Genomic DNA, 25,727 nt, shown 5'->3' with positions numbered 1-25,727 from the left:
TGGGTCTGGGGCTTGATCCTTTGGGATCGAGAGAACCTTTTTCCTTTTACTGGGGTATTGGTTTTCATAACCATTTATCCCCATAACGAGTGGCACTGGTGGAAATACTGGGAAACTGGAGTGTCTAAGGGAATTGCTTGTGTGACTTGTGATTAGTCAGTGGGGTGAGACCAAAGACTGCTCTGTTTGGCTGGTTTGGTTTGCCTTAGAGGTGGGAAAACCCCAGCCTTGGGCTGTAACTGCCCTGCTTTAAGCAATTTGTCTGAATTGGCACTCTCAGTTGGGTCCTGCCAGAACCAGCATTGTTACACCTGGGTACCAAGATACATCCTGTGTTTGTGTGTGTACACTCTATTGTATCTTGTAATAAGCTCTTCTGGAACTGTATTGTTGTAAAATTTTAAAAAATTATATAACAACACACATGCTGAACTCTTAGTATAATTCTATTTAGCATTTATACAATGCCAACATTTATACAGCAGTGTGTATCACCAATGCACTGTATGAGCACATGAAACTATGAACACTATGCAGCAATACATTCAACATAAATAGCCATTCAATGCATACCTAAAAATAGTAATCAAGGGACGCTTCAGACAATGGACATTGTTAAAAAAACAAACAGACAAAATTTACTGCACTGTGGTTTTTGACTTTGCAGATGCATATGCAGTCTTCCCCATATTTAGCTACAGAAGAGTGAAAACTGAAGTTTTGAAATACTAAGTATCAATTAAGTAAATGATTGCATGGATCCAACTGAGACTAGAATCTGGTCTGAGTTCAAAAGATAGCCTAAAGGTAACAGCATAGGTATGGGTGGCACAAATTACATTCTCAAGTAACTGCTGTGGAAACTAATACATCTTGAAAGAAAAATAAGTGATTTTTTCCCCTCGTGAAACTGACTCAGATATCGGCAACAATCAGGTACATAAGCGATTCTCATTCAATTGTTTACAAACTCCTCTGTGAATTTGTCTTCGCCCTGTAACTTCCCTGCTATTTCAGTACTTAGCTTCTCTCAAGTCAAGATGCATGATTGTGTCAAACTGTTTAATAAAGTGTGCAAATCCTAGCATATAGCCCTTACAGGCTATCTATATATATAGCAAGTACAGATTTTGACAAGTAGAAGTTACAAAAAAATCTAAGAAATAACCCTCCGCCCCCCAAGAATTATTAAGTGAAATGTTTGAAAACATAAGATGATTATAGAAAGAGGAATCTGTACTGTAGCAAATTGTTTAAAATTAAAACCAATATAGCTCATAACATTTTGGAAAAAGAATGCCAAGCTGCATGAACAGAAGATACTTTACCTTTAAGGTATTTTAAGATATTTTACCTTATCCAGTAGTGTAATTTCACAATGAAATGCCATTAGCACTCCATGAGTATGTAAATGAAGACAACTAATTTAGTCCTAGTATGAATGTTAATTAGTCTGTTATGATGGTACTTTGGTATACCTAATATGATGCTGTCAAGCTAAACAATGAGTTCTTTCTAAAGAAAAGATTAATGGGTCTTTAAAGCTGGCTAACTGTTATTTATTCCAGTCAGACCCACATGTACTAGAGATATCTTCAACCAAGACTTTGTTTGCCTTTTAAAATATTAGTTTGTCCCAGTTTTATTATTTAGCCATGCCATTTTTAAGTACAAATGAACTGGTACATTATGTATGCTGACTACGCACCACTGGCTTTTGCTTCTAGTTAGATCCATTAGCTAGATCTATTGAGTAGCAATCTAAAAGTAGCAACGGATAAAAATTATTTCCATTTGGGGTTATAGCTGGTATGGCATAAAAACCTTAGTCCTGTGAAGATAATTAATTAATTTAATAAAAGACTAATTTATTTACTGACAGGTGACTGAAATTATTGGCCAGAGTTAGGTGCAACAGCCTTGCATGGTGCATTTCTGTGTACATGCAAATCATGTAAGTACAAATAGCCATTTTTGGTACCAAGAGGGCTCTGTGTGTTTGCATACATTATGCTCGCACAAATGTATGCACACAATTGCACCTGAAAATTGAAAAGCTGGCGCTCTATCTTTTGTTTTGTTGTAGCACAACAGTGGAGTGAAGGAGGACTGGATAAGTTGCAGTAAGAATTCACCTGCACCCGCCACTTTCATAGGTAACTAAGAGTAAATAGGAAATTCAAGCAGAAAAGTAACACAGAGTCAGTTACCCTAGAAAGTGATTGAAGCAAGAATACAACTGAATCCAAGCTACACACCTCATCTTAACTCCTTTTCCACAGGAGGTGGAGTTTAGGGAGCATAGTGACAAGGCAGAAATGTGGGATTAAGAAAAAGGGTTGGGATGTGGGCTTAAATGATTCTCCCAGACCTTTCTCTTGTTCCTAAGGGCATGTCTACACTGGCACTTCATCGGCAAAACTTTTGTCTTTCGGGGTGTTTAAAAAAAGCACTCTCCTGTCCGATAAAGCTGCTGCCACTCATGGGAGGTGGAAGTTTTTTGTCAGCAGGAGAGCTCTCTCCTGCTGACAAACAACAGCTACACTGCGTGGCTTTTAGTGGCATGGTTGTAGTGGCACAGCTGTGTCGCTAAAAGCTGCATAACGTAGCCATAGCCTAAAACTTCAGTTGCCCAGAAGTGCCTGATGAAGAGTCAAGATTAAGTAACGGATGACTGTCAATTTTACAATCATTAGGAAAACTAAAGTCTTAGTGATACATGACTTAACCTATCGTCTAAATTATGAACTTAACAAGTTTACTCGAGGGAACCTTCAGCTTTAAAAATCTAAAATGTCAATGATTTGTCAATTCCTAGGATTAACAAACTGTACACATTTACAGAAGGAGATGATGTATCCTTATAATGGAACTAGGACGAGAAGAAAGTGAAAAACCGATTGTCTGGATGTCTAAGATATGTTCACTATCTTTTAAAAAACCTATATCAAGTATAAACATCCTCTCTGATTAAAGGGTTTCACTTTATTTTTGTAGATTTCTTTAGATTAGGGAGTGGTATTCTCCCCAATCCTCATATTAAAATTTTTTCCCAAGAAATCTGTGATCCCCCTCAAAAACAACCTATCAATACATTATATACATAAAATTCAACTGTTCTACAGAAATATCTCTTTTAAAAAATATAACCAATACAAGAATTAAACGTTACAACAAGAAAGCAGGCACTAATAAAACACAAGATTATCTATCTAGTTTCTAAATGTCACCGAGACTTCTAAAAGTGACTCAAACCTTTCTGAATTCTTCCTGGCTGTCATTAAAAATGGAATCTTACTCTTCTCTAAATTATGCTGTATCACTTAAGGCTGGCAACCAAACTGGCAATCTTCAACCAAACTGATCTGCATCTTTCCATTTATCAGAAAACTAGTAACAGCTCCCAATTTCTCTTCCATTGTACTCACCAATAAAGCATCTCTGACTCCAAAATTAGAGATAATATTTGCAGCAGCATTTCTTAAAAGTAGTTAAACAAAAACAGACACACTTACATTTGCGATAAGGTGGAAGACACTGCAGATACTGCTAGAAAAAGTGATGTTCTCAGCAATGTTTCTTAGGCACACTAAAAACATCCTGTTGCAAGCTAAATTTGTGCTGTCCAATGGAGCATCACCAATGCAAAACTGCAAACTGGAAATATGCATCTAGAGTAGAGACTGAGGAGAAATCATATTCTGTGCTGTTCAGTGGCCTTCAACCACAATCTGAAATATCAGGCTGGAACAGCACACAAGGTGGTAAACTATTTACCTATAATAATGTACTGCAGTTTTGTACTGCAATCTCCAGAATACACACTTAGGAGAGAAATGTACAGTAGGTGGGATTGCCTGGAGCACCAGTGATGAAAAAATATTAAAATGGTAACATTCCCAAGAGTCATCTAGTTACTCTGACAGGCAGATTCCCCAGCTGATATTAATGGTTATAGCTCCATTGAAGTTAGCAGATGATCTTCCCCTCAGTATACCTGAAGGGAAAAAAACTGTATGAAAAAACTCAGTCGAAGAAATAGGCCCAGAAATCTGAAATGTTACATATTTTAAAATGCTGTATTTTGTCTGTCTTTGAAAGTAGTATCTGGATCAATGCTCCAGGACCCTCTATTTTGAGCTTAAAAAGAAAAAAGAAAGAAAGAAACTTCCACATGAAAGTCAAGCCTGACATGATTCACCTAAACCTGTTTTCCCCCCCTAAGAATAAACAGTAGTAACATAATTAGAACTCGCCTACATAGGGAAGTTAGTGTGGAGTTAGCGAGGGTGTGAATTTAAATTACAGCAAATTACCTACTCCACACTAACTCTCTCTTTGTCTGCACTAAGAGTGCCTTTTTTTGTGTGCTTTACCTGAATACACTTTGGAAGTGTATTCAGCTAGGGCGCACAAAGGCACTCTCACTGCAGAGTAAATGTCCACATCGGGAGCTTGTGTAGAGTAGTTAATGCACACTAACTACTTTGTACCAGCTACTCTGCACTTTTCCCCCAGGTAGACAAGCCCTTAGAAGTAATAACAGTAATGATGATTTCAGATAGAAATTCTCTCAGCTTACAGTGGAACAAATAATAGATATGCTCAATGAGCAACAAAAGGAAACAAATCTTGAGTTTTATATAAGGATAAATCTTGAGGATAATACTAATTTGATGATAAACAAGAAAATAACTGATCTCTAGTCAAATTACTGAACACCAATTTTTGGCAATCCCGTGTTATAGGTACGTTACTTATTCTGAGCACCTCATTTTGCAAATTTTAAAATTCACAGTAGGGAAACAGAGTAAATTATAGATGTGTTCCTAACATAGTTTTCTTCTGATCAGCTGTGAATTTCAGTATTTTTAAGAACTCCTCTGCACACAGACATATTCATCATGACCTGCATATATTTCTATTTGCAAAGTTGTTGAATACAAACACTAGTTCCTCTGAAGCACTCTCCACAAGATCAAGTACAGGCTAATTCATAAAGACAAGCAAGAAAAGGTAATATTTCCACCTTCCATGCAAGCTATATATAGTTATGGCATTTTCAAGAAAATCCTTTTGCAGCATTTACGTTGTAATATAAACATACTGCGCTTTGCATATTTCATTACAAAAGCAGAGTCATGTTCATATTAATTTTATTAAATAAATGATAAGTTCAGTCCTTACCAAATTTTCCTGGTTCCTGGCAGCTATTTTCTGATCATCTTCTCCCCCATTTTTCATGTATTTGACCTCTTCCACTGGTTTGATCCTATACTCATCTGAGTACCAAGAAAAAAAGAAAGAAAAAAGTTTTGTACCAGTGTACTTCAGTAAATGGAAAAACAGCTGACTGGAAAAAACATGCTGCCTATTATCAACCAAGCCCTAAATGGTATAGACCCTAGTAAGGAAGAGAGCAGACTCTGAGATAACACCCACCATGGAAACAAGTCTAGAAAAGAAAACTTAAAAAAAGTGACTCAAAAGTAAATCTCATGCGGAATCACAGGCAAAAAATTCTCAGTTATCTCTGGAATTTCATCCAAACAGATGTGCATCTTGGACCCAGATCTAGAGCAATGTGTAAGGCACATCTCTTTGTTTAGGTTTTCCAGTAACTTCAGGCATTAAAATTTTCTATCATCTAAGTCTTCAAGCTACTATTGCCATCATGGATCCTCTCTGGGAAGATGGGTCTGCTGCTCTGAAAGTCTGCATGCTCCCTATTTGTGGGAAGATATTGTTTGATACAGTTCTAACCTATGCAACGTGTGCCCAAGGTAACTTAAATCATAGAATCATAGAATATCAGGGTTGGAAGGGACCTCAGGAGGTCATCTAGTCCAACCCCCTGCTCAAAGCAGGACCAATCCCCAATTTTTGCCCCAGATCCCTAAATGGCCCCCTCAAGGATAGAACTCACAACCCTGGGTTTAGCAGGCCAATGCTCAAACCACTGAGCTATCCCTCCCCCCAAATGCTTATTACTAGTTCAAGAAAAAGTGAAGCAATTTTAAAATACAGAAACAGAGCAGAAAATTAGTATTAAAGAACTAAAGAGAATTTACAGCTAACAAAAATCTTATAGCAGGTAGTGTTTCATGGGATTGGGGAGGAAAACTGAGGACTTGTGTGATACTGGAGTACAGTCTATGCTTGCATTGAGGGAAGGAGGAAATGATTCATGTAAGCATCACTCACATGTCTAAGGCTAACATATCCTCATGTAAGACCAAATCTTGAGAGCCTTACAGAAACCCTGACCATAGGCGTCGGAACCTTTGTAGAAGGGGGTGGGGAGGGTGGCCAAGGCCAAAGTGGCAGGGGAATTAAAATACTACTTAAATATCCCACAGAGTACAACGTAACATAAGGGACCAGAATACAAAAGGAATCCACATTATAACATTTAAGGTATAATTATAGAATGCACAAATGAAAAAAAAATAAGACATCTTTAATTCTAAACATCAGGACTGCATTTTATTTTTGCACTTCTTTTATTGTACTTCACTTGCATTTACATTTTACTATGTACATTCCACTATTCATACTGCACTAATTATTGAACTGTAACTTGCAATTCTGTAACATTACAATCAATCATCTTTGTTTATGTATAATGCATAATTTAAAAATTGTAACCTTAAATTCTAAATCTCCTTGGAAAAAGGCATCAGCCAAATAAACAATAACAAACAACTTTGAAGGGAGGTAAAAATGTCCCCATATGAGAGCTACCATAAAAATGATTTTTCTAGTGTTTCATTAAAAAAATCAAATCAAAAATATATTTTTAGAAAACCTAAAAAACACCATCAACAGGCTGTAGCAGATAGAAGAAATACGATCTCTATTAAGCAAAAAATGTAAATAATGTAATTTTGATCACGCGATTATCTAGGATTGCAGTGGATATCTAGGAATGCATCTGATCCGATCTCACAGTGCATCTTGGCCTTTAGCAGTATGAGCCTATTTTCCCCACGATGCATATGTTTCTTTTCTGAAAAAAAAAAGGGGGGGGGGAATGGCCCCTAGGCCCCCCTGGTTCCAGCATATGACCCTAACTCAGCAAAGCAAATGTAAGGGCATGCTTAACTTTAAACGTGTGTAAATCCCACTGAAGTCAAAAGGAAGTTTAGTCTGACTAAGACTAAAGTAAAGACCACAGGATTTGGCCTTTATAAATGGGTTCAGTACCTACTCCTTCCAACATTGCCACCACAGCAGTATGAATGGACATTATACATGTGGAGGAACAAGACTTACAGTGCATAGTCTCCTTTGTTTTCTATATGTTGTGACCTACTATGAATGAGTTCTATAGTCCTTGCATCTCTGTATCATCTTTGGCATGCAAACAAGTGATGCACAGTAGCTATTATATATGAGTTTAGCTATATACTGTCTGGACTGAAAAAAAAGTTACAGATTCACAGTTAAATTAAAGTTGCAAATTTACTGAAATTCCAGTGAACTTTTATACATTTTCTGTATTTCCTTTTCCACTACTGCTGATAATTGAGATGCATGTCTAATATCCCCTGCTGGACCACAAAAAGCCTTTTTTTGTTCCATGGCACCACTGAACAAAATAGTAAGACAAGCTGTTTTTTCCAACAACTAATTTGAAATGCCATTGCTGTAATGTTTTAACAGGCTGGAGCAAAGGTAACACAAAGTGCAGCTATGAACTCTGAGGGGAAAAAGCAACAAAAAAACCTTTCCCTTTCAAAGGATGTTCTTTCTTGAAAGTGAAATTTAAAGACAGACAGACAGACAGACCTACAGGGCTGAGAAAAAAGAAGCCCCATATTCTGCTATTACTTAATAAGTTTAATACTTTTCAGCTGCACATTTCCAAGGGGAACTAATTTTTAAATAATGGATGTCTATTCAAGTGTCAGTGAATTATCCAGAACTCAAAGCTCACATCTCATCAACATCCTATTACATGTGCATGCTATATAATACAGTGAGAAATGTGAACATAATCACATGTAATCCTCCGCCTTTTCCCCCAGCTAAGAGGCAGTGCCCTGGGTACCTGTACAGTGAGGGTACATCAACACTGCGAAAACAGAAACAAAAACAAAAACAAAATGCAACAGCAAGTCTCAGAGCTCAGGTCAGCTCACCTGGGCTCCTGGGGCTCATGCTATGGGGCTAAAAATAGCAGTGCAGACATTCCCACTCAAGCTGGAGCTCAGTCTCTGAGACCTACCCCCTCGCTGGGGTTCAGAGCCCAAGTTCCAGCCAAAGTGGGATTATCTATACTGCTACTTCTAGCTCCGTTTGAGAGTCCTGTGAGCCCAAGTCAGTTGACCCTGGCTCTAAAACTTGCTGCAGTGTTGTTTTTTCCAGTGAAGATGTACCCGAACTCCTCAGTTGCTTCTCTGACCCTGTGCCATGTAGTGCATGTAGCCAGTGGATCCACAGGAGATGAAACCAGGGCTCTGCAAAGATCATCCCCCAGCCACAGCATCAGGGTAGATTGATTTAAAAAAAAGGCAATTTAAATCAGTAAGCAGAAATCCTTCATTTAAATTATCGATTTTGACTGTGCTTTGCATTTGAACTTTTTAGTTATTTTTGTAAACAGACTGATTCACATTGGTTGGTAACCATTCAAACATGTTGATTTGCAACTAAATATAGCCTTTACACTAAGTTTGGTGCTCCTTTTTGCTAACCAGGAGGATAGACTATATCTATACATATTCATTTAAGTAATTACATAGCTTAATTTACATTTGTTTAGATTCTTAATTTTTACTCTTTTTTATAATGCTAGAAAATGTTGATTGATTCATTTCCTAGATGATTAATATGTTAGTTGTGATTTGTGTCAAGGTCTATTTGTATGGAAATTCAAATTCAGTTAAAAGTGCACAAAACCAAAACGTTATTTTTTTTATTAAATAAAACTACCTTAAATGTGCTGGGGAAAAAAAAATGTTTTACCAAAACATGTTTTATGGTTTAAACCAATTGATTTGTGAAACAAAGGAAGTATTATTTGTAGTCAGTGAATGAACTGAATGTTTCCCATCCTCATGTCCTTTAAGATTTTAGAACTAGTACATCTCCTCCTCTCACACCTAGTTTTTATTCATAGATTGGCAGAGGAAAACATGCTTTCCTGCTTTTTCAACTCCCAATCAGTTTCTTAGCTTTTATGAACCAGTCATTGAACTGAAATGAGTGAATAAACTGAAATGAAGAAAATATTCTCTCTGCACCTGCAAAAGAGGCTATTGCTGTCAAAAGCTGATTTAGCACTTCTACAAACGTTGGTTCCAGATGCTTAGCCAGCGACTGCCACCAGTTCAGTGGTTTGACATTCTTTAAAACTTTGCAGCAAACATGTACCGCTTATTTTTTGTATTTACATGATTTTAATAGATTACAGTATGGTTAGGCCTTACACCATAGGTGGTAATTTAATTTTAAATAGCTTTATTTAAAAATAAAACACAACCACCCTGTATTTAATTTACATCAAAAATCCAACTCAAATTAAAAAAAAATTTTTTTTAATTATCCATTTTTATTGACCATATATAGCATAAATCCTCCATGGGCATCTACAGAGAAAGTCTACCTCTGCTCTTCCTGGACCCCTGCATGCTGCAGAACAGCAGCATTCCCAATTGCAGACAGAGATGAGGCTCTTACAGCACACACACAGATAAAATGTTAACACAGAATGAAACAGGATAAAAAACACTGGGGTATAAGAAGGCACAAAACAGGCAGGTAAAATAGGGCAAACCCTTCTGTTTTACTATTGGACTTTCATACAGTCTATTTCCCTTGCTAAGGGTTAACAATCAAAACAAAACAAATGAGTTTTCCTGGTTTTATTGCAACAGAAAGTAAGGTCTGGAAATGAAGCTACTCATTATACCAGCAACTATTTGGCAGCAAAAGAAATTCAGTCCCAAAACAGCTCACTTTTAAAAAGGGTAGTTTTAAACTGACAGTAATTGGTTTTTAATTTACTTGGTGGTTTTGTATTTGGTCTAGTTCATACGTGTTTCTAACCAATGTAAATAAAACTAAGATGGCTGTAAAAATATGCCAAAAAGCAGCATTTCAGTAAGACAGAGCTAATACTGAAAATAGATATGTATTGATAATTTAAAGCAGTATTACTCTACCAGCAAATATAAACCAAGTCCTATTTCTGAATTCCATCAAAAAGGGAAGTTGAGAAATCAGAAAATTGCCATTCAAAAAGTCCTAAACACTATCAAGACTGGAAATACTGAGTTAAGATTGCAATATCAACCTTCCTTTTTCCCCCCCTCACCTTCAGTGATTTTCTCAATCCTCTTGAGAGCGCCACAGTAGATTCCACATGAAAAAAACTCAACGTTCCCTTTTGCACATATGAATTAGAAGAGCAGAAAACAAATAGAATAGAATAGAAAAGATTTTATATGCTTCATATAACCTGCAACAATTCCTATCGCATTGATGGAGTACAGAGAGAATCTCAGGCCAGACTAAGGGCCAGTAGGGTATCAAGTACTTGTGGCCCATATGTTCAATGTGGACATGAAAAAATTAATCTCTGGGCTATATCTGGAGCCTAATATACCTGACAAATATTGGGAAAAAGGTGAGGATAAATCGAGGAGAGGTGGATATCCAGCCTACATTGGGGTAGTGGACAAGGGCAGGGACTTGTATGGACTGTACATAAAGGGTCATGAGAGATGATGTGAACATGAGGAGAACTCCCTTATCAGTGAGTTTACAGATCACAAGCCAGTATGTAATGTTTTCCATGGGACAATAGGTGGGCTATGGTTTGTTGATAAAGGTTTGATAAGGGAAGGGTAGGGTGGGGGTAAGAGAGCAGAGATAAAGATGGTGTTGGGACCTTAAGTAAAGGTGATACCCAGTGCCTCTGACATTTGAACTACAAACTTCCAGTTACCTAACTTCAAATGTTTATAGTTATAACAACATTCTAATAATTATTATGGCATTAATACTTATAGCATTGGTAGCCTTAACTGCTCCAGTAATTTTGTGTATTTGGGAATTCCCTTAGTTATGTAAATTTTGCATAGATCTTGGATTTGTGAGAGCTTGATGCTGAAGAGTCACACAACAAGTTGGAACAGAGAGTTGGAGCCAGGATGTCTATAGAGTTTACAAGCTCCACAGGAATCCTGCCCTCCTCCTGCTCACTCTTTATGGAATTTACAAGCAGCACAAAAGTCCTGTTCCCAGCTCTTTTCCTGCTTGTTTAAGTTCTGCAGGAGTCTCCTACTCAGAGATTATAAGCAACATAGGTTTCTCAACCAGGTGTTTTAAATTCACTTTGAACTAGGACACTGAACCTAGAAATACTCCATACCTTGAAATGATGCACAGCACTTATCTCCAAGTGTTAGAGGACTTTTCCAAAAACAAAACAGTCATTTTTACATCACATCTCTCAAACAGGTTGAATAATTCATCTCAATCAGGAAGTCAAATATCAAACAGGATGGATAAAAATCAATTTAAAAAATAAACAGATTTTTAACATTTAAATTGGATTTTTTTTATTTAAATTCAATACAGGTTTATTTTTTAAATAAATTAATTTATTTAAAAAGAAATCAGAAATTTACAACTTACGTTAAGGCCTTAATGTATTATAATCTATTAAAATCATTAAAATTAAATATAAAAAATATTAAACTTTAAAACTGACAAGTTTTAAAGAAGTTCAAATCACTGAACTCGTGAAAGTCACTGGCTAAAGCACCTGGAACCAGTTTTCTGACAGACTAAACCAGCCTTTGATTGTAGGTGCAGATAGAATATTTTCTTCATTTTCAGTTTATACAACTATTTCAGTTCAATGACTAATTCAAAGTTAAGAAACCAATTCAGAGTTGAAAAAGCAGAAAAGTTTGTTTTACTGTCCCACATCTATGCAAAAACACTGGGAGTGAGATGTACTTGCTCTAACATCTTTAAAGGACCAGGTAACCAAAAACAATCAGTTCAATTCACTGACTACAGATAGTACTTCCTTTGTTTAATAAATCAGTTAGTTTTGATAACCTTTTTTATAAACCTTTTTTCCTTATGTATTCAGGTAGAGGGTTTTTCTGTTTTTGTGCATTTTTAATTGAATTTTAATTGCCATTTACATAGAACTTGACACAAATGTTTATCATTATCTAGTAAAAAAGAAATACATCATTTACCCATCTTCTAACATAATAAAAGGTAAAAATTAACAATAGGAATAAATATAAATTAAGCCATATAATTGGTTAAATAAAGGTACATAGATAGGTCACTACCAATTTCACGGCAGTGAAAAACATGTCACGGATCTTGAGTTAACCCCTTCCCCGTGAAATCTGATCTCCCACATGCTCCTGGGAGGCTCCTAGCTGTGAGTCCTGGCCTGGGCCAGGAGGGACAGGATTTATCCTTCCCCTGCACAGTCACTCTTGGGGGGAGATCAGACCCACCTCCCGTGCCTCCCCATGCTGCAGGAAGCTCTGAGGCTTGGCAGTAGTCCAGGAGGTGGCTTGTGGAGGTGAGTCCAATCTCCCTCTGCTGCTGGGAGTGTCCCAATCTGGGGGGAAGAAGGGGGCTATCTACGAGTCCAAGACGGCCTGGGGAGTGTCAAGGTTCCTTCCCCACTCTGAACTCTAGGGTACAGATGTGGGGACCTGCATGAAAACCTCCTAAGCTTACTTTTATCAGCTTAGGTTAAAACTTCCCCAAGGTACAAACTATTTTACCCTTTGCCCTTGGACTTTCGCTGCCACCACCAAACGTTTAACCGGTTACTGGGAAAGAGTTGTTTGGAAACGTCTTTCCCCCCAAAATCCTCCCAACCCTTGCACCCCACTTCCTGGGGAAGGTTTGGTAAAAATCCTCACCAATTTGCATAGGTGACCATAGACCCAAACCCTTGGATCTTAAGAACAATGAAAAAGCATTCCATTTCTTAAAAGAAGAATTTTAATAGAAGTAAAAAGAATCACCTCTGTAAAATCAGGATGGTAAATACCTTACAGGGTAATTAGATTCAAAACATAGAGAATCCCTCTAGGCAAAACCTTAAGTTACAAAAAGACACAAAGACAGGAATATCCATTCCTTTCAGCACAGCTTATTTTCTCAGCTATTTAAAGAAATCATAATCTAACGCATATCTAGCTAGATTACTTACTATGTTCTAAGACTCCATTCTTGTTATTTTCCCCGCAAAAGCATCACACAGACAGAGACCCTTTGTTTCTCCCTCCCCCCAGCTTTTGAAAGTATCTTGTCTCCTCATTGGTCATTTTGGTCAGGTGCCAGCGAGGTTATCCTAGCTTCTTAACCCTTTACAGGTGAAAGGGTTTTTCCTCTGGCCAGGGGGGATTTTAAAAGGTGTTTACCCTTCCCTTTATATTTATGACAGGGAGAGACAAGACTTGTCCTTCCTCTGCATGGCTGCTCTGGCCGGGGGTGTGGGGAGAAGAGATCAGACCCACCTCTGGGTATCTTTTTGCGTTGTGACCCCCATGGTTACACCAGCATGAAATTTCAGATGTAAACATCTGAAAATGTGAAACGGACCAATTTTAAAATCTTCTTGCCATGAAACTGATCAAAATGGACCATGAACTTGGTAGGGCCCTACATATAGAGGAAGTGTATTTTCCTGGTTAGCAAAAAGTAGTACCAAATTTAGTGTAAAGCCTATATTTAGTTGTAGATAAACCTGTTTTAATGGTTACCAACCACCAAGAATCAAAATTTCTTTAGGAAAATAACTTAAAAAAGTATAAATGCAAAACATGATTAAAATAGATGATTTAAATAAAGATTTCCTACTTGCTGATTTAAATCGTGATTTAAGTCAATGATTTAAATCAATCCACCCTGATTTCAGAGAAGTAAAAAATTCTCCTGGGCAAAAGACTACATATTCAAAAATGCACATAGAAGGAATTAGAAGTTGCACAGTTTGAGAGTGTAAACAAATAAACCATCTAATGGAAACTGTCTTTCCTCCCTAATTTTGTATGGCTATCATGGCTCCATAATACAGTATCTGCTCATGCATGAGAAAAATCTATATTTGTTCTCTCAAAAAATCATTGTATATTTGGTAAAAAATAAAGTTGACAATCTACCTTGAATGTAAAATGACTAGTTAGGAATATAAACCTATCAGTCAAGATGTGGACTAGATGCCTAAAATCCACATGAAGGTGCCTGAACAGATGGCCTGGTTTTCAAAAGTGTTGAGCAGCAACTCCCATTGATATATATGTGTAATATATATATTACACACACAGATTAATGCTCAGTAATGGAATATATCAGGACCAATTTTTGAGAAATGCCGTAAGTAACCAGGTTTCCTGTTATACATGAAGAACTTCTTCCTAGAATAATAAACAAAAATACAGTAAAAAAAGATATGTGATGCCAACATATTGAAGAATCACTTGCTAGAGGTAGGTAAAAATGAATATAATTCCCTGATGGAATTATATAAATATAGCTTTCTATGTAATTATAGTGTCATCAGAAGTAAGAAAAGAAAATATGTGACTGATTACGAGCCTTGCAGCCTTCACAGTAGCATAGATAGTTGCAGGATAGCTTGAAGTATAACTGGAAATATCCTCTCTGAAACTACTGACGCCTCTAGAAAACAACTCTTATTGACTTCAGTGGACATGGGATCAGGCCCTTTATGACTCTGAGAGAGGGTAATATTTAGAGTTAAGAGTTTTATATTTGGTGCCTTCCCTGGTTCCTGAATATTGCAAACCAGTAAATCCAAAATCCAAACTACATATTAAAATACTACATTTTTCTCACTTTTTGGCAGGCACAATACAAACCCACACAAACAAAAGGCTTAAGAAAAAATGCAGCCTAACACACTATTCTACTGTTCTTTCATCTCCTGTGTGCCATGCATCCCTTCATCTTCCCTGCTCTTACGAAGTAAAGCTATACTGATGTGTCCGTTATGATGGGCCTGTGCTGTATTTTTCTAAGAACAGGTATCACCCTAAGAAGTGCACAGCACCTACGACTATTGACCTCAGTAAGAGTTATGATACTTACACTTCTTAGGGTGAGACCTTTAAACTATCAGGCAGAGGTTTCCAAAGTTTTCTTATTGCATACCCCTTTCCAGATCTACCAGCTGCCCGCATACCTATACCCTTCTCATCACTGTTACTTTGTGTGTTCTTTTTAACACTACCTGTCTTCAGCCATCTGTTCATATTTCACTGTTACATACAGATATAGTTATAGTGTGAGGTATACAACTGAAAAAACCCCTACATTCTGAGCTCAGTTAGACTGGACAGTTGTGGAGCAACTGAACCCACGCTGTACAATGACTCAAGGTGAGGGCTCTGTATGTAAGCGTCTCTGTATATCTATGTTCTCACTTGTACATCTTGAAGTAAATTAACTACGGTATTTTATATATCAAATTCCCATAGAGTTTTAAAGCTTCATCTGAGTAGCTTATTATGACAAAACAACAAACAAAACAACAAACAAAATTCACCATTAAACAATACAGTATCTCCTGTGTACCCTCAGAGATGTCTCACACACCCCCAGGGGGGTACGTGTACCACAGTTTGGGAACCCCTGCTATAAGGTGGTCAGGGAAAGGACATGTGTGATACCTAAAGCTCTATCTACATTTATTTTTCTATACAGATTAACACTAAATAGTAACATATTTTACACACACCCTTATGACAAAAATAGAAAAAAGTAATAAATCTTTAAGCACCTTTTCTTTTGATGTGGTCCAAAAAATCAAGTATTGGACAGAATCAGAATTATAGGATATTGTCATGCACAGTGTGAAATATTCTATATGAAGAGAAAGCCACAAACAATGAAAAAGGAAGAAGGGATTTGTGGGATGTACTTTGCTACTATTGCAAACGTACTGAAGAAACACAATGTAACTAGATACAAAGAGGTAAAAAAGCAAACAAGCTGAAAAGAAAAGCTAGACAAATCATTGTTACTTGTACAACAAATTCCACAAAATCCATCGTGATACAAAAAGGAAGGCAGCAACAACCCTAAACAGAAAACAATTTTGGGGGGGGGGTGGGGAAGAAAGCATTTTAAAAGAAAATATGCCGTTGGCATTCTCAAAAGGCAAATACTCTGAATGAAGTTCTCCATCTGGAAACAGATAATTCTGCTCAAATGTGTCACACAGTTACCATGGCAATGTAATGAAGAAAACAGCACTCATTAATAATGGTCAGGATGATAAATGAGCATATCAACTTATAATATTGAAACAATTATTACTGGGGAAAAAAAGTATTGGAAAACAGTGTGAAGAATTGCTTTAGGACTCACAGATTCCTGTATTAGTGACCATAAGGGAGACAACTAGCACAACTATAATGCTACAAGAATATTTCCAGTGGTGATGATGACACTACATTCTGGCTCAGTCAATAAGGGCAGGAATCCCTTAACCCCCCAAACACACCTATGCATGCTGTGACTTTCGGGAATGTCTCTTTTATTTATTAAGCCCTAAAATAGAGCAGTGAGAACTACTGCATATTGTCAAGATTTCAGCTGGCTCTTGGTGCAGTCACAACCCAATGAGCTTGGCTGAGCCCAATAAACCCTCATTAAGTGACTGTGCTTTCTGATTGGATTAAAGGGCCAACAGCTCACCATTTAAGCCTTGTACCAAGAGCAGCACAGTGGCTGCTCAATGTGTTCCACATCTGCATCTGTGCCAGACCTGGTTCCTGCTCTGGCCCTTGCTCTTACCTGCAAATGCTTCTGCTCCACCCCTAGTCTCAACCTTCCACAGAACTCCTGGCTCCAACCACTGGCTTGACACTGACCATGACTCTGGCTTTACATCTATGGTTGTTCTAACTCCTGACTCTGACCACTGGCTTGTCTCCTGACCATGACTCGAGTTCTACCCTCTGATTCTGCTCCAACAACTAGGCTAGATTTCTGTTCCAACTACTAAGTAACCCCGCCTACATCCTGGTATATGACACACACACTACAATGCATTTCCATTTTAGACGTACAAAATGGCAGGTTTGCCTGTATCCTAAAAAAACAGACATGGGTCAAGATAAGCCTTTGTTCTTTATTTAGTGATGTACTATGCATTAGACACAAGGAAAGTGGTACTATAGTCACAGCACTGAGAAGAAAGTTTCTCAACCACACCCTGATTTTTCTGTGCTTCAAATTTTCCTTAGTGTGTCTTGCATTTAGATCTGATGACATTTAAGTTTATCCTTCACCCCTCGTAACACACATTACTGCTCTGTAAAATACAAACCTCTTGTCCAACACACTGTTAGGCAAATTTCTCTGTACTGTAGTTATTCCTACAGCTGTGTTCAAGACACACACATAAGAACATAAGAATGGTCATACCAGGTCAGACCAAAGGTCCATCTAACCCAGTATCCTGTCTTCTGACAGAGGCCAATGCCCTCATTCCCCAGAGGGAATGAACGGAACAGGTAATCAAGTGATCCATCCCCGGTTGCACATTCCCAGCTTCTGACAAACAGAGGCTAACAGCCATTGATGGACCTATCCTCCATGAACTTATCTAGTTCTTTTCTGAACCCTGTTATACTCTTGGCCTTCACAATATCCTCTGGCAAGAAGTTCCACAGGTTGACTGTGCATTGTGTGAAAAAAAATACTTCCTTTTGTCTTGTTTTAAACCTGCTGCCGATTTGGTGACCCCTAGTTCTTGTGTTAGGAAAAGTAAGTAAGTAACACTTCCTTATTTACTTTCTCTACACCAGTCATGATTTTATAAACCTTTATCATATCACCCCTTATTCATCTCTTTTCCAAACTGAAAAGTCCCAGTCTTATTAATCTCTTCTCATATGGAAGCCGTTCCATATCCCTAATCATTTTTGTTGCCCCTTTCTGAACCTTTTTCAAGTCCAATATATCTTTTTTGAGATGGGGCGACCACATATGCACATAGTATTCAAGATGTGGGTGTACTATGGATTTATATAGAGGCAATATGATATTTTCTGTTTTATTATCTATCCCTTTCTTAAATGATTCCCAACATTGTTTGCTTTTTGAACTGCTGCTGCACACTGAATGGATGTTTTCAGAGAACTATCCACAATGATTCCAAGATTTTTTTCTTTAGTTCTAACGGCAAATTTAGACCCCCATCATTTTATATGTATAGTTGGGATCATGTTTTCCAAAGTGCATTACTTTGCATTTATCAACACTGAATTTCCTCTGCCATTTTGTTGCCCAGGCACCCAGTTTTGTGAGATCCTTTTATAGCTCTTTGCAGTCTGCTTGGGACTTAACTATCTTGAGTAGTTTTGTAGCATCTGCAAATTTTGCCACCTCACTGTTTACCCCTTTTTTCCAGATCGTTTATGAATATGTTAAATAGGACTGGGCCAAGTACAGTTCCCTGGGGGACACCACTATTTACCTCTTTCCATTCTGAAAACTGATCATTTATTCCTACCCTTTGTCTCCTATCTTCTAAGCAGTTACCAGTCCATGAGACGACCTTCCCTCTTATCCCATGACAGCTTACTTTGCTTAAGAGCCTTTGGCGAGGGACCTTGTGAAAAGCGTTCTGAAAATCTAAGTACACCATATCCACTGGATCCCCCTTGTCCACATGCTTGTTAACCCCCTCAAAGAATTCTAGTAGACTAGTAAAGTATAATTTCCCTTTACAAAAACCCTTTAAAGGCATCCTCTCTTCCCCCCTTTTGCTGCTGTGGACATTTGGAGCCTATGGACAATATCTAGACCAGTATTTGAGACTGCACTTTGCAGAGTGCTTGCTGGTAGCTGAAGAAGAGTCGGCAGGTTACATTGGTGTTGGCATCCTCTCCTTGCTTCCAGCTACTTCTACAAAGCATTCAAGCTTTGTAATGAAGATCTGGATGCCTGTAAAAGGAGTTGAAGAAGGGGAGGAGGAGGAGCCAGTTTAGCTGCCTCCTCTAAGAGTCATTGGAAAGGAGGCAGGAGCTGCTCTTGGACACTGGAACTGCCAGGTACCAGTGGGCAATCTGCAGCAATAGAAGAGTCAGGAGCTGTCAATGGGACCAGAGCTGCCAGTGCAGGAGGAGTGTCCAGAAAAACAGGAAACTAAGCATCTGGGCAGAATATGCAGAGGCAAAGAATAACGAGGTGGCAGAGAAGCACATGCACAGGAGCAGATCAGAGAATCCAGGATATTCCATAATTCCTTGGCTGTGAATTTGCTGCCCAATTGTACAGTAGTCTTGGGTTTTCTTTTAGAGTTTTTAATCTTATTTCTAGCCCTCCTGGCTGTGAAGAAAAACTTCCTCTCTCAACCCTAAATTACTGTGACAACTCCAACCACAGTTTGTCAGTGTACCACAGGCCTTCCACACCAAATCACAAGCCTCTACCACTTGAGCTAAAAGAGAAACTCCAGTAACCACTTGTGGACATGGGGAAGACAGTACATTTACTGCACATAGGGGTTGGTTAAAGTAGTAACTGGTCATCGATCTGCCGCAGAGGCAGAACGTGGCCAGATCATCAAAAAGTGCTGTGGGGGGGAATCGAACCACTGGATCCTCAGATGTTTTAAGATTCATTGGGTTTCAACAGGCTGCAGCACTGTTTCCTTCCTTGGCCTCTCTGGTACATTCCCTGGGCAGCAACTCTGTCTGCTACTCCATCATGGGAATGGAGCTCCTCAGCCCACACTAGGGATCAAAGATTCACAATTTCTCACCTATAGAACATTTGAAAGCTAGAGCCCTGATTTGACAAATGATTATATTGCTCATTCTAACAATAAATGGCAAACATCAGGCAAGCTTTTGGCAAATCTTAACTACTTTAAACATACTTACCAGTAAAATGAGCCTCTCAGCTGCTAAAACCAAATATGTCAGTCTAATATGTGAATGTCAATGGAATGACAGCAGCACAGTAGATGCCACAGAAGATCAGCAGCAGAAGAGTTAAACACTTTCCAAGACCCATTTACAAAGTAAAGTTTTTCAGGTAAAATGTTGCCAACCTGACAATGGTCCTCTCATTTTTTAGCAAATGTGTGACAGGTCACCATGACAACGGATCTCAACTCTGACCTGTGAAGTAATTCAATGCTGATGGCTTGTTCAATGTTGACTTCATTGCAGAGACTAACAACTGGGTTGGTGGATTTCATGATGTGGTCAAATATCTACTAGGAAGCTAACCAGATCATGAACTCTCATTACACAGGCCAACAAATCAGCCCTCTGATGACCAACCTTGTCCATATTTGAACAGTGACCAATTCCACTGAGTCATCTAGTCCCTTGGCAATTCTACATCACAATTATTACTGACTATTCTAACTACATGGGTTTTTTCAGTAGTGTGTTACTTACTGAATCTAAAATGCGCTCATTGCCAAGAGCCAAGGGTACTGCTGAAGTCAAGTCGGTGAGCCGTGCTAGATTTTTAAGAGTACAGTTGCACAAATAAAATACAAATATTGCGAACAAATGAAAACGCGATCAGTGATAAAGTTGCTTGGAAAACTGTAAACACATATACATTTCAGCATCACAAACAAGTTTCTGGGAAGACTACTATGTGGTGTTTCGATTTCTACAAAGTTCAGACAGGGATCTGAGGAGAACTTTGTATTGAACATTTGACTAGTAATGCTAAGGAGGTTTATTATTTTTATTTTGCAAGTCTTGAGAGAAAAAAGATCAGTCATTGGTTAGTCAGCATGGAGGAGGGTTACAGGATTAGAAGGAGCATGGTCTAGACCAGTTTGGCAATTCCTACCTTTTTGGTATGAATTAAAGTGAACACCTGGTAGGACCAGCTATTTTTAAGGTTGCAAAGTAGTTTCCATTACAACTCCATTTTCATACGCACTACTTTCTGAAACATTCACCATTGGGGAAAAAATTTCCATGCTTGATCTCAGTCTAAAATTGGATTTGGAAAGTTTGAGCAAAATTCCTTTGGCTGTATTGAGTTCTACTTTTCCTGTTTTAGGAGCAACACAGGGTGAAAAAATAGAGAAAAAAAAAGAATTACCCAAAAGACTATTTTAATACAGCATAAAGAATCAATAAAAGACACAATCACAATGTGTAAAAATCTTTGGAGGTCACCATTGAACTACTAAACTAAACTTCTCTTTCATGGTACAATCTTTAATTACAAGTTCTCCAGGCTTCTTAGATACACATTTGTGTTTAAGGAAACATTGTGTTATATATTACATTTTATTACATTATTGAAGAAATAGTCATGTGATCACATAATTAAAGACTGTCAAGGAATGCTTATGAAGCCAAGGAACACAGAGTTGAGGCTGTTCATTCATAATTACCTTTCATATAGTCTGACTTTTTAGTGCTTAACCATGAAACTTAACATTACATTAATGTCCATCTTTTTTTTTTTTTTCATTTAATTAACATGTACCTCTGAGTCAGCTGCCACATTTTTCAAAGGAAGCCATTCCTCGGGTGGAGGAGATTACTGACATGGTGCTGTGCAGGAAGGATATTCAGTAAATATGATTATCTACAGCCCACTAAAAAGATCAAGTCAAGAAATGAAAACAGGAGAGGAAACAAGAAGAAGATATTAAAAGGAACAGAGAGAAGAGAAGGGATGGTCTGTGTCTTTGAAAATATTGCCAGTCAGATGTAATATCCAGGTAAGTTGGGGCGAGGGGATTGGGGCACCGTTCCAGCGTTACTATACCTATATGTTCAAGAATAGCACGTGGTTCAGTACTGGACTGTCCATGGAGGGGTGTTACAATAGATCCTAGCGCGGCATAAAGTTCAGAAACACCTTTCCATTCATTTGTTAAATTTATAGCATCACATATGTGCCTGGTTGTTTGTAAGTACAAATAAAGACAGTGACTCTATCCCAAAGAAAACCTTGCTTCACTCAGGAGCTATAAAAGCAGAGAACAAGGAGCAGACCTTACACAGATAAATCTCTTACGTAGGGTGTGACTACACAGTAGCTGGGAGGGTGCTTCACAGCATAGGTAAACAGACAAGTTCTTTTCTGCTTAAGCTAGTGTGCTAAAAATAGTGTGGCAGCAGCAGCATAAGTGGCAGCTCAGGCTAACTGCCCAAGTACCATCCTGCCCAACCACCATCCTGCCCAACCCTATGGGTACAGACTCAGGCAGCTAGGCCAAGCCACTATGTGTGCTGCTGCAGCCACGCTGTTATTTTTAGCATACCAGCTCAAGCAGAGCTAGCATGTGCCTGTCTGCCCACTCTGGGAAGCATCCTACCAGCTGCTGTGTAGACGTCCCCTTATTTATAAGCTAGTGGCATAGGAATAGGACTGGGGAAGAGAAGTGGCAAATGAGTAGTGCTTGAAAGGCAAAGCAAATAACTAATCAAGGTGTAAAACCTATGCTTCGTCAACAGCAGGTCAAAGTTTTTACTAATAAGTGAAACATACACACCACTTTCTATTGCACCTAAAAGCTGCTTTAAATATATATTTATCCTATATACTAGGAGTCCTGTGAAAGTTTGTTTTTTTCATAAACACACAAAAGACCTGCCCAATTACATACTTCTCTAAGACACTGAACCATTCTGGTTTTTTTAGGATATGCAATATTTTATACATTACAAGGACTGAAAATTACACTGGTTTGATGAGGTTTAGAACTGGCTATATTCAGTCTTGGATCTGTTCCCAAAAAATTGCTACATTTGGGGACCAGTGAAATTTTACTGTCTGATATTTCATGAACCATCAGGGCTGTAAAAACAAAATGCTAAATACTGCTGGGTGGAAGGGATCTTGCAATGCCACATAGCTTTCATTTCTAGCCATGAGACAATGGACTCAGAAATCAGAATGAGGTGACTTTTAATCATCTCTTCCTCCTCCCCTTTTTAGCAGCCAATATTACAACACTGTCAGAAAAGAGCTTGGAATCTCAGTTGACAAATGGGGTATAAATGTTTCTAGTTCTTCTCATGATTCTGGCTGCTAACGTTTCAGAATTCTTCTGGGCATTTAAAAAATAAAAAATGAAGAAAAGAATTAGGTAGGCTTTTTATAGCACAGAATTCACCTAAATTAATATTCAGAACAGGGATTTGAGCAGGGTTTTACCATGTCCCAGGTGAGTGCTTGAACTAATGGGGGTGGTTGCTTGCTTGCTTGCTTGCTTGCTCTCTCTCTCTCGCTCTCATTTTTGTGAAAAATTTTGAAAGCTCTGTTTTGTTTTGATGCCAAATGAAACTAAATGTCAAAACCTCAACATTTTTTCACTAAATGTAACTTGTTTTTTGGGCCAGCCCTACTAGAAACACCTGGCAAACCAAAGTAAATACTCTCAGGACCAGTCATTTTTTTCATTAATGTGTGTGTGCACGCACACATGTATATTATATAAAAACTGTACATACATTGAGGGTTTTCCATCTCCCACACCTTTCATATGTTGCATTCTTTGGGAAAGAATGTGGAGAGGAAATCAATATGCCTAGTGTCATAACCATACAGCTAAGGGTAGCCTAGAATTCCTCCTTACCTGTAAGGGGTTAAGAAGCTCAAATAACCTGGTTGGCACCTGACCAAAAGGACCAATGGGGAAAGAAAACACTTTCAAATCTGTGGGGGCGGGGGGGTGGTGGTTTGTGCTCTTTTTGTGTGTTCTCTTGGGAAGCAGAGAAGCACCAAGTCAGAAAACTCCTTCTCATATAAACCATCCTAAAGTGAGTCTCAATATTGCAAAAAGAGTAAGTAAATAAGGCAGGGCACGTTAGATTACCTTTTGTTTTCAACTTGTGAATTTTCCCTGTGCTAAGAGGGAGGTTTATCCCTGTTTTTTGTAACTTTAAAGTTTTGCCTAGAGGGGAATCCTCTGTGTTTTGAATCTGATTAGCCTGTAAAGTTACCTTCCATCCTGATTTTACAGAGGTGCTTCTTTTACTTTTTTTCCCCTTTATAATAAAGTTCTTTTTTTAAAGAATCTGGTTTACCTATTTGGTCGGTATATTATTCTCAAGCCTTCCCAGGAAGGGGGTGTAGGGCTTGGGGGGATATTTTGGGGGAATAGGAATTCCAAGTGGTCCTTTCCCTGATTCTTTGTCTAAATCACTTGATGGTGGCAGCGTACTGTTCAAGGACAAAGGATTTGTGCCTTGGGGAAGTTTTTAACCTAAGCTGGTAGAAATAAGCTTAGGGGGCTTTCATGCGGGTCCCCACATCTGTACCCTAGAGTTCAGAGCGGGGAGGGAACCCTGACACCTAGCATCTGTGCCCTCACTACCTGGTTAGAGGAAGCTGTGATTTGGTTGAAAGTATACACCGAGTGTACACAGTAGACAAAGCTGTCAGAAGTATTAGAGGTTCCAGAGGATTGTAGGTGGGATAGACTGGGGAGGGCAAGCTAAGAACTGTGCTGGGGTAGGAGAGCACTGCATAAAATGCATAGCAGGAACTGCTTGCCTATGTGTTCTCCTCAGTGTCATTGGTTGTTTAGATGGTGTGCCTGCTTCTCAGTGCACTGCTGCCCTGTAGGAGGCATAATTGTGTCTATAGTGTCCTTGAAAAAAGATTTGTAAAATGGGTGCTACTGTAGAGAGTAGGTGGCTCTCAAAGGTAATGCAATAACTCACAGTTTTGTTGCTAGTCATTGCTAGCCTACAGAAGGGAAATGTTATGCTGTGTGCTAAAGTGAGTTAACTTTGCAGCTATTTATATGGTCCGTAACTAAAGACATTTTATTAACTGGTATATCTTTTATGTCTGGAAGATTTGTGCTGTGTGTTATAAGTTTCAATTATTCTTTTTTGGCTTTGGTTTACTGAAGAGAAATGTTAGCAGTAAGGAGCTGCTTCAACTCCTCATGAGACATCAATGATTAATTATTCTATCCATTAAAATGAACAGATTGCAATTAATAAAATTAAATAGCTGGTGAGAAGGGGTATTCTTTTCCATGCTGCATGAACAATATGCCCTCATAGATTAATATTACATTAATAGGAGGAAGCTCTATAACAGGAAGAATATGAAAGTACATTTTTAAATTCACATTTTGTGGGCTGACCGTCTTGTTGAACAGTTGTCTCATTAAGAATGCAGCCTAATTACTTGCCAGATAAAGAGGCATCAGGTATTTATTTGCAAAGCACCAGAGAATATCTTGTTAGGTAAATTTGAGGGTGGGAGTTAATAATGCTTAGCTCATATAGGCTAGTGGTAGGGCTGCAGCACTATGGGAGATCTTGCTATCTTGACACCTTGCCCAGCTGGGCTACAGAAGCAGTGGGCTGTGTCACTGTATGCACAAGGTTAGTGTGTGTCCCTTATGCTGCTCAGTAGTGGCAGCACTGAAAAAGAAGTGGCTTCAACTGATGTCTGAAAGAAGTCCCTGTCTAGCTCTCTGATGGAATGATGAATGCTGCAATGTAGTACTGGAGAGGGCCATGTAATACTGAAGTGGGCTAGTGGGGGATGGGAAGGGAAGAATGGCACAGATCCAACAGGGACTTGGAGCTCTTTACACATAAGGATTTAAAACACATACACGCCTCTCTCTCTTAATTTAGTAGGCCAAATTTCTTGAAGGAAAATTTGAAGCTTCAGCAGCCAAATGCAACTGAAATAACCTTTCCACTCTAGCTGTACTGTGCCCTCTAGATCAGCGC

The 25,727-nt window shown here is 38.4% G+C and overlaps 1 protein-coding gene across 4 annotated transcripts in view; it reads right to left on the bottom strand.

The window, feature by feature from the left end:
• Positions 1–25,727, bottom strand: part of LOC311525290 (uncharacterized protein C1orf21) — a 195,434-nt gene that overhangs the window by 77,005 nt on the left and 92,702 nt on the right. For all 4 annotated transcript variants that reach the window (XM_084637317.1, XM_084637316.1, XM_084637315.1 and 1 more), the window contains one exon: positions 5,188–5,282. In XM_084637317.1, the coding sequence (XP_084493443.1) occupies positions 5,188–5,282 (95 nt within the window). The remainder of the gene's footprint in view (positions 1–5,187; positions 5,283–25,727) is intronic.

Source organism: Lepidochelys olivacea, assembly GCF_965140295.1.
Source record: "Lepidochelys olivacea isolate rLepOli2 genome assembly, chromosome: 8".
In the NCBI taxonomy this organism is placed as follows: domain Eukaryota; kingdom Metazoa; phylum Chordata; order Testudines; family Cheloniidae; genus Lepidochelys; species Lepidochelys olivacea.
This window is presented reverse-complemented; position numbering and strand designations above follow the sequence as displayed.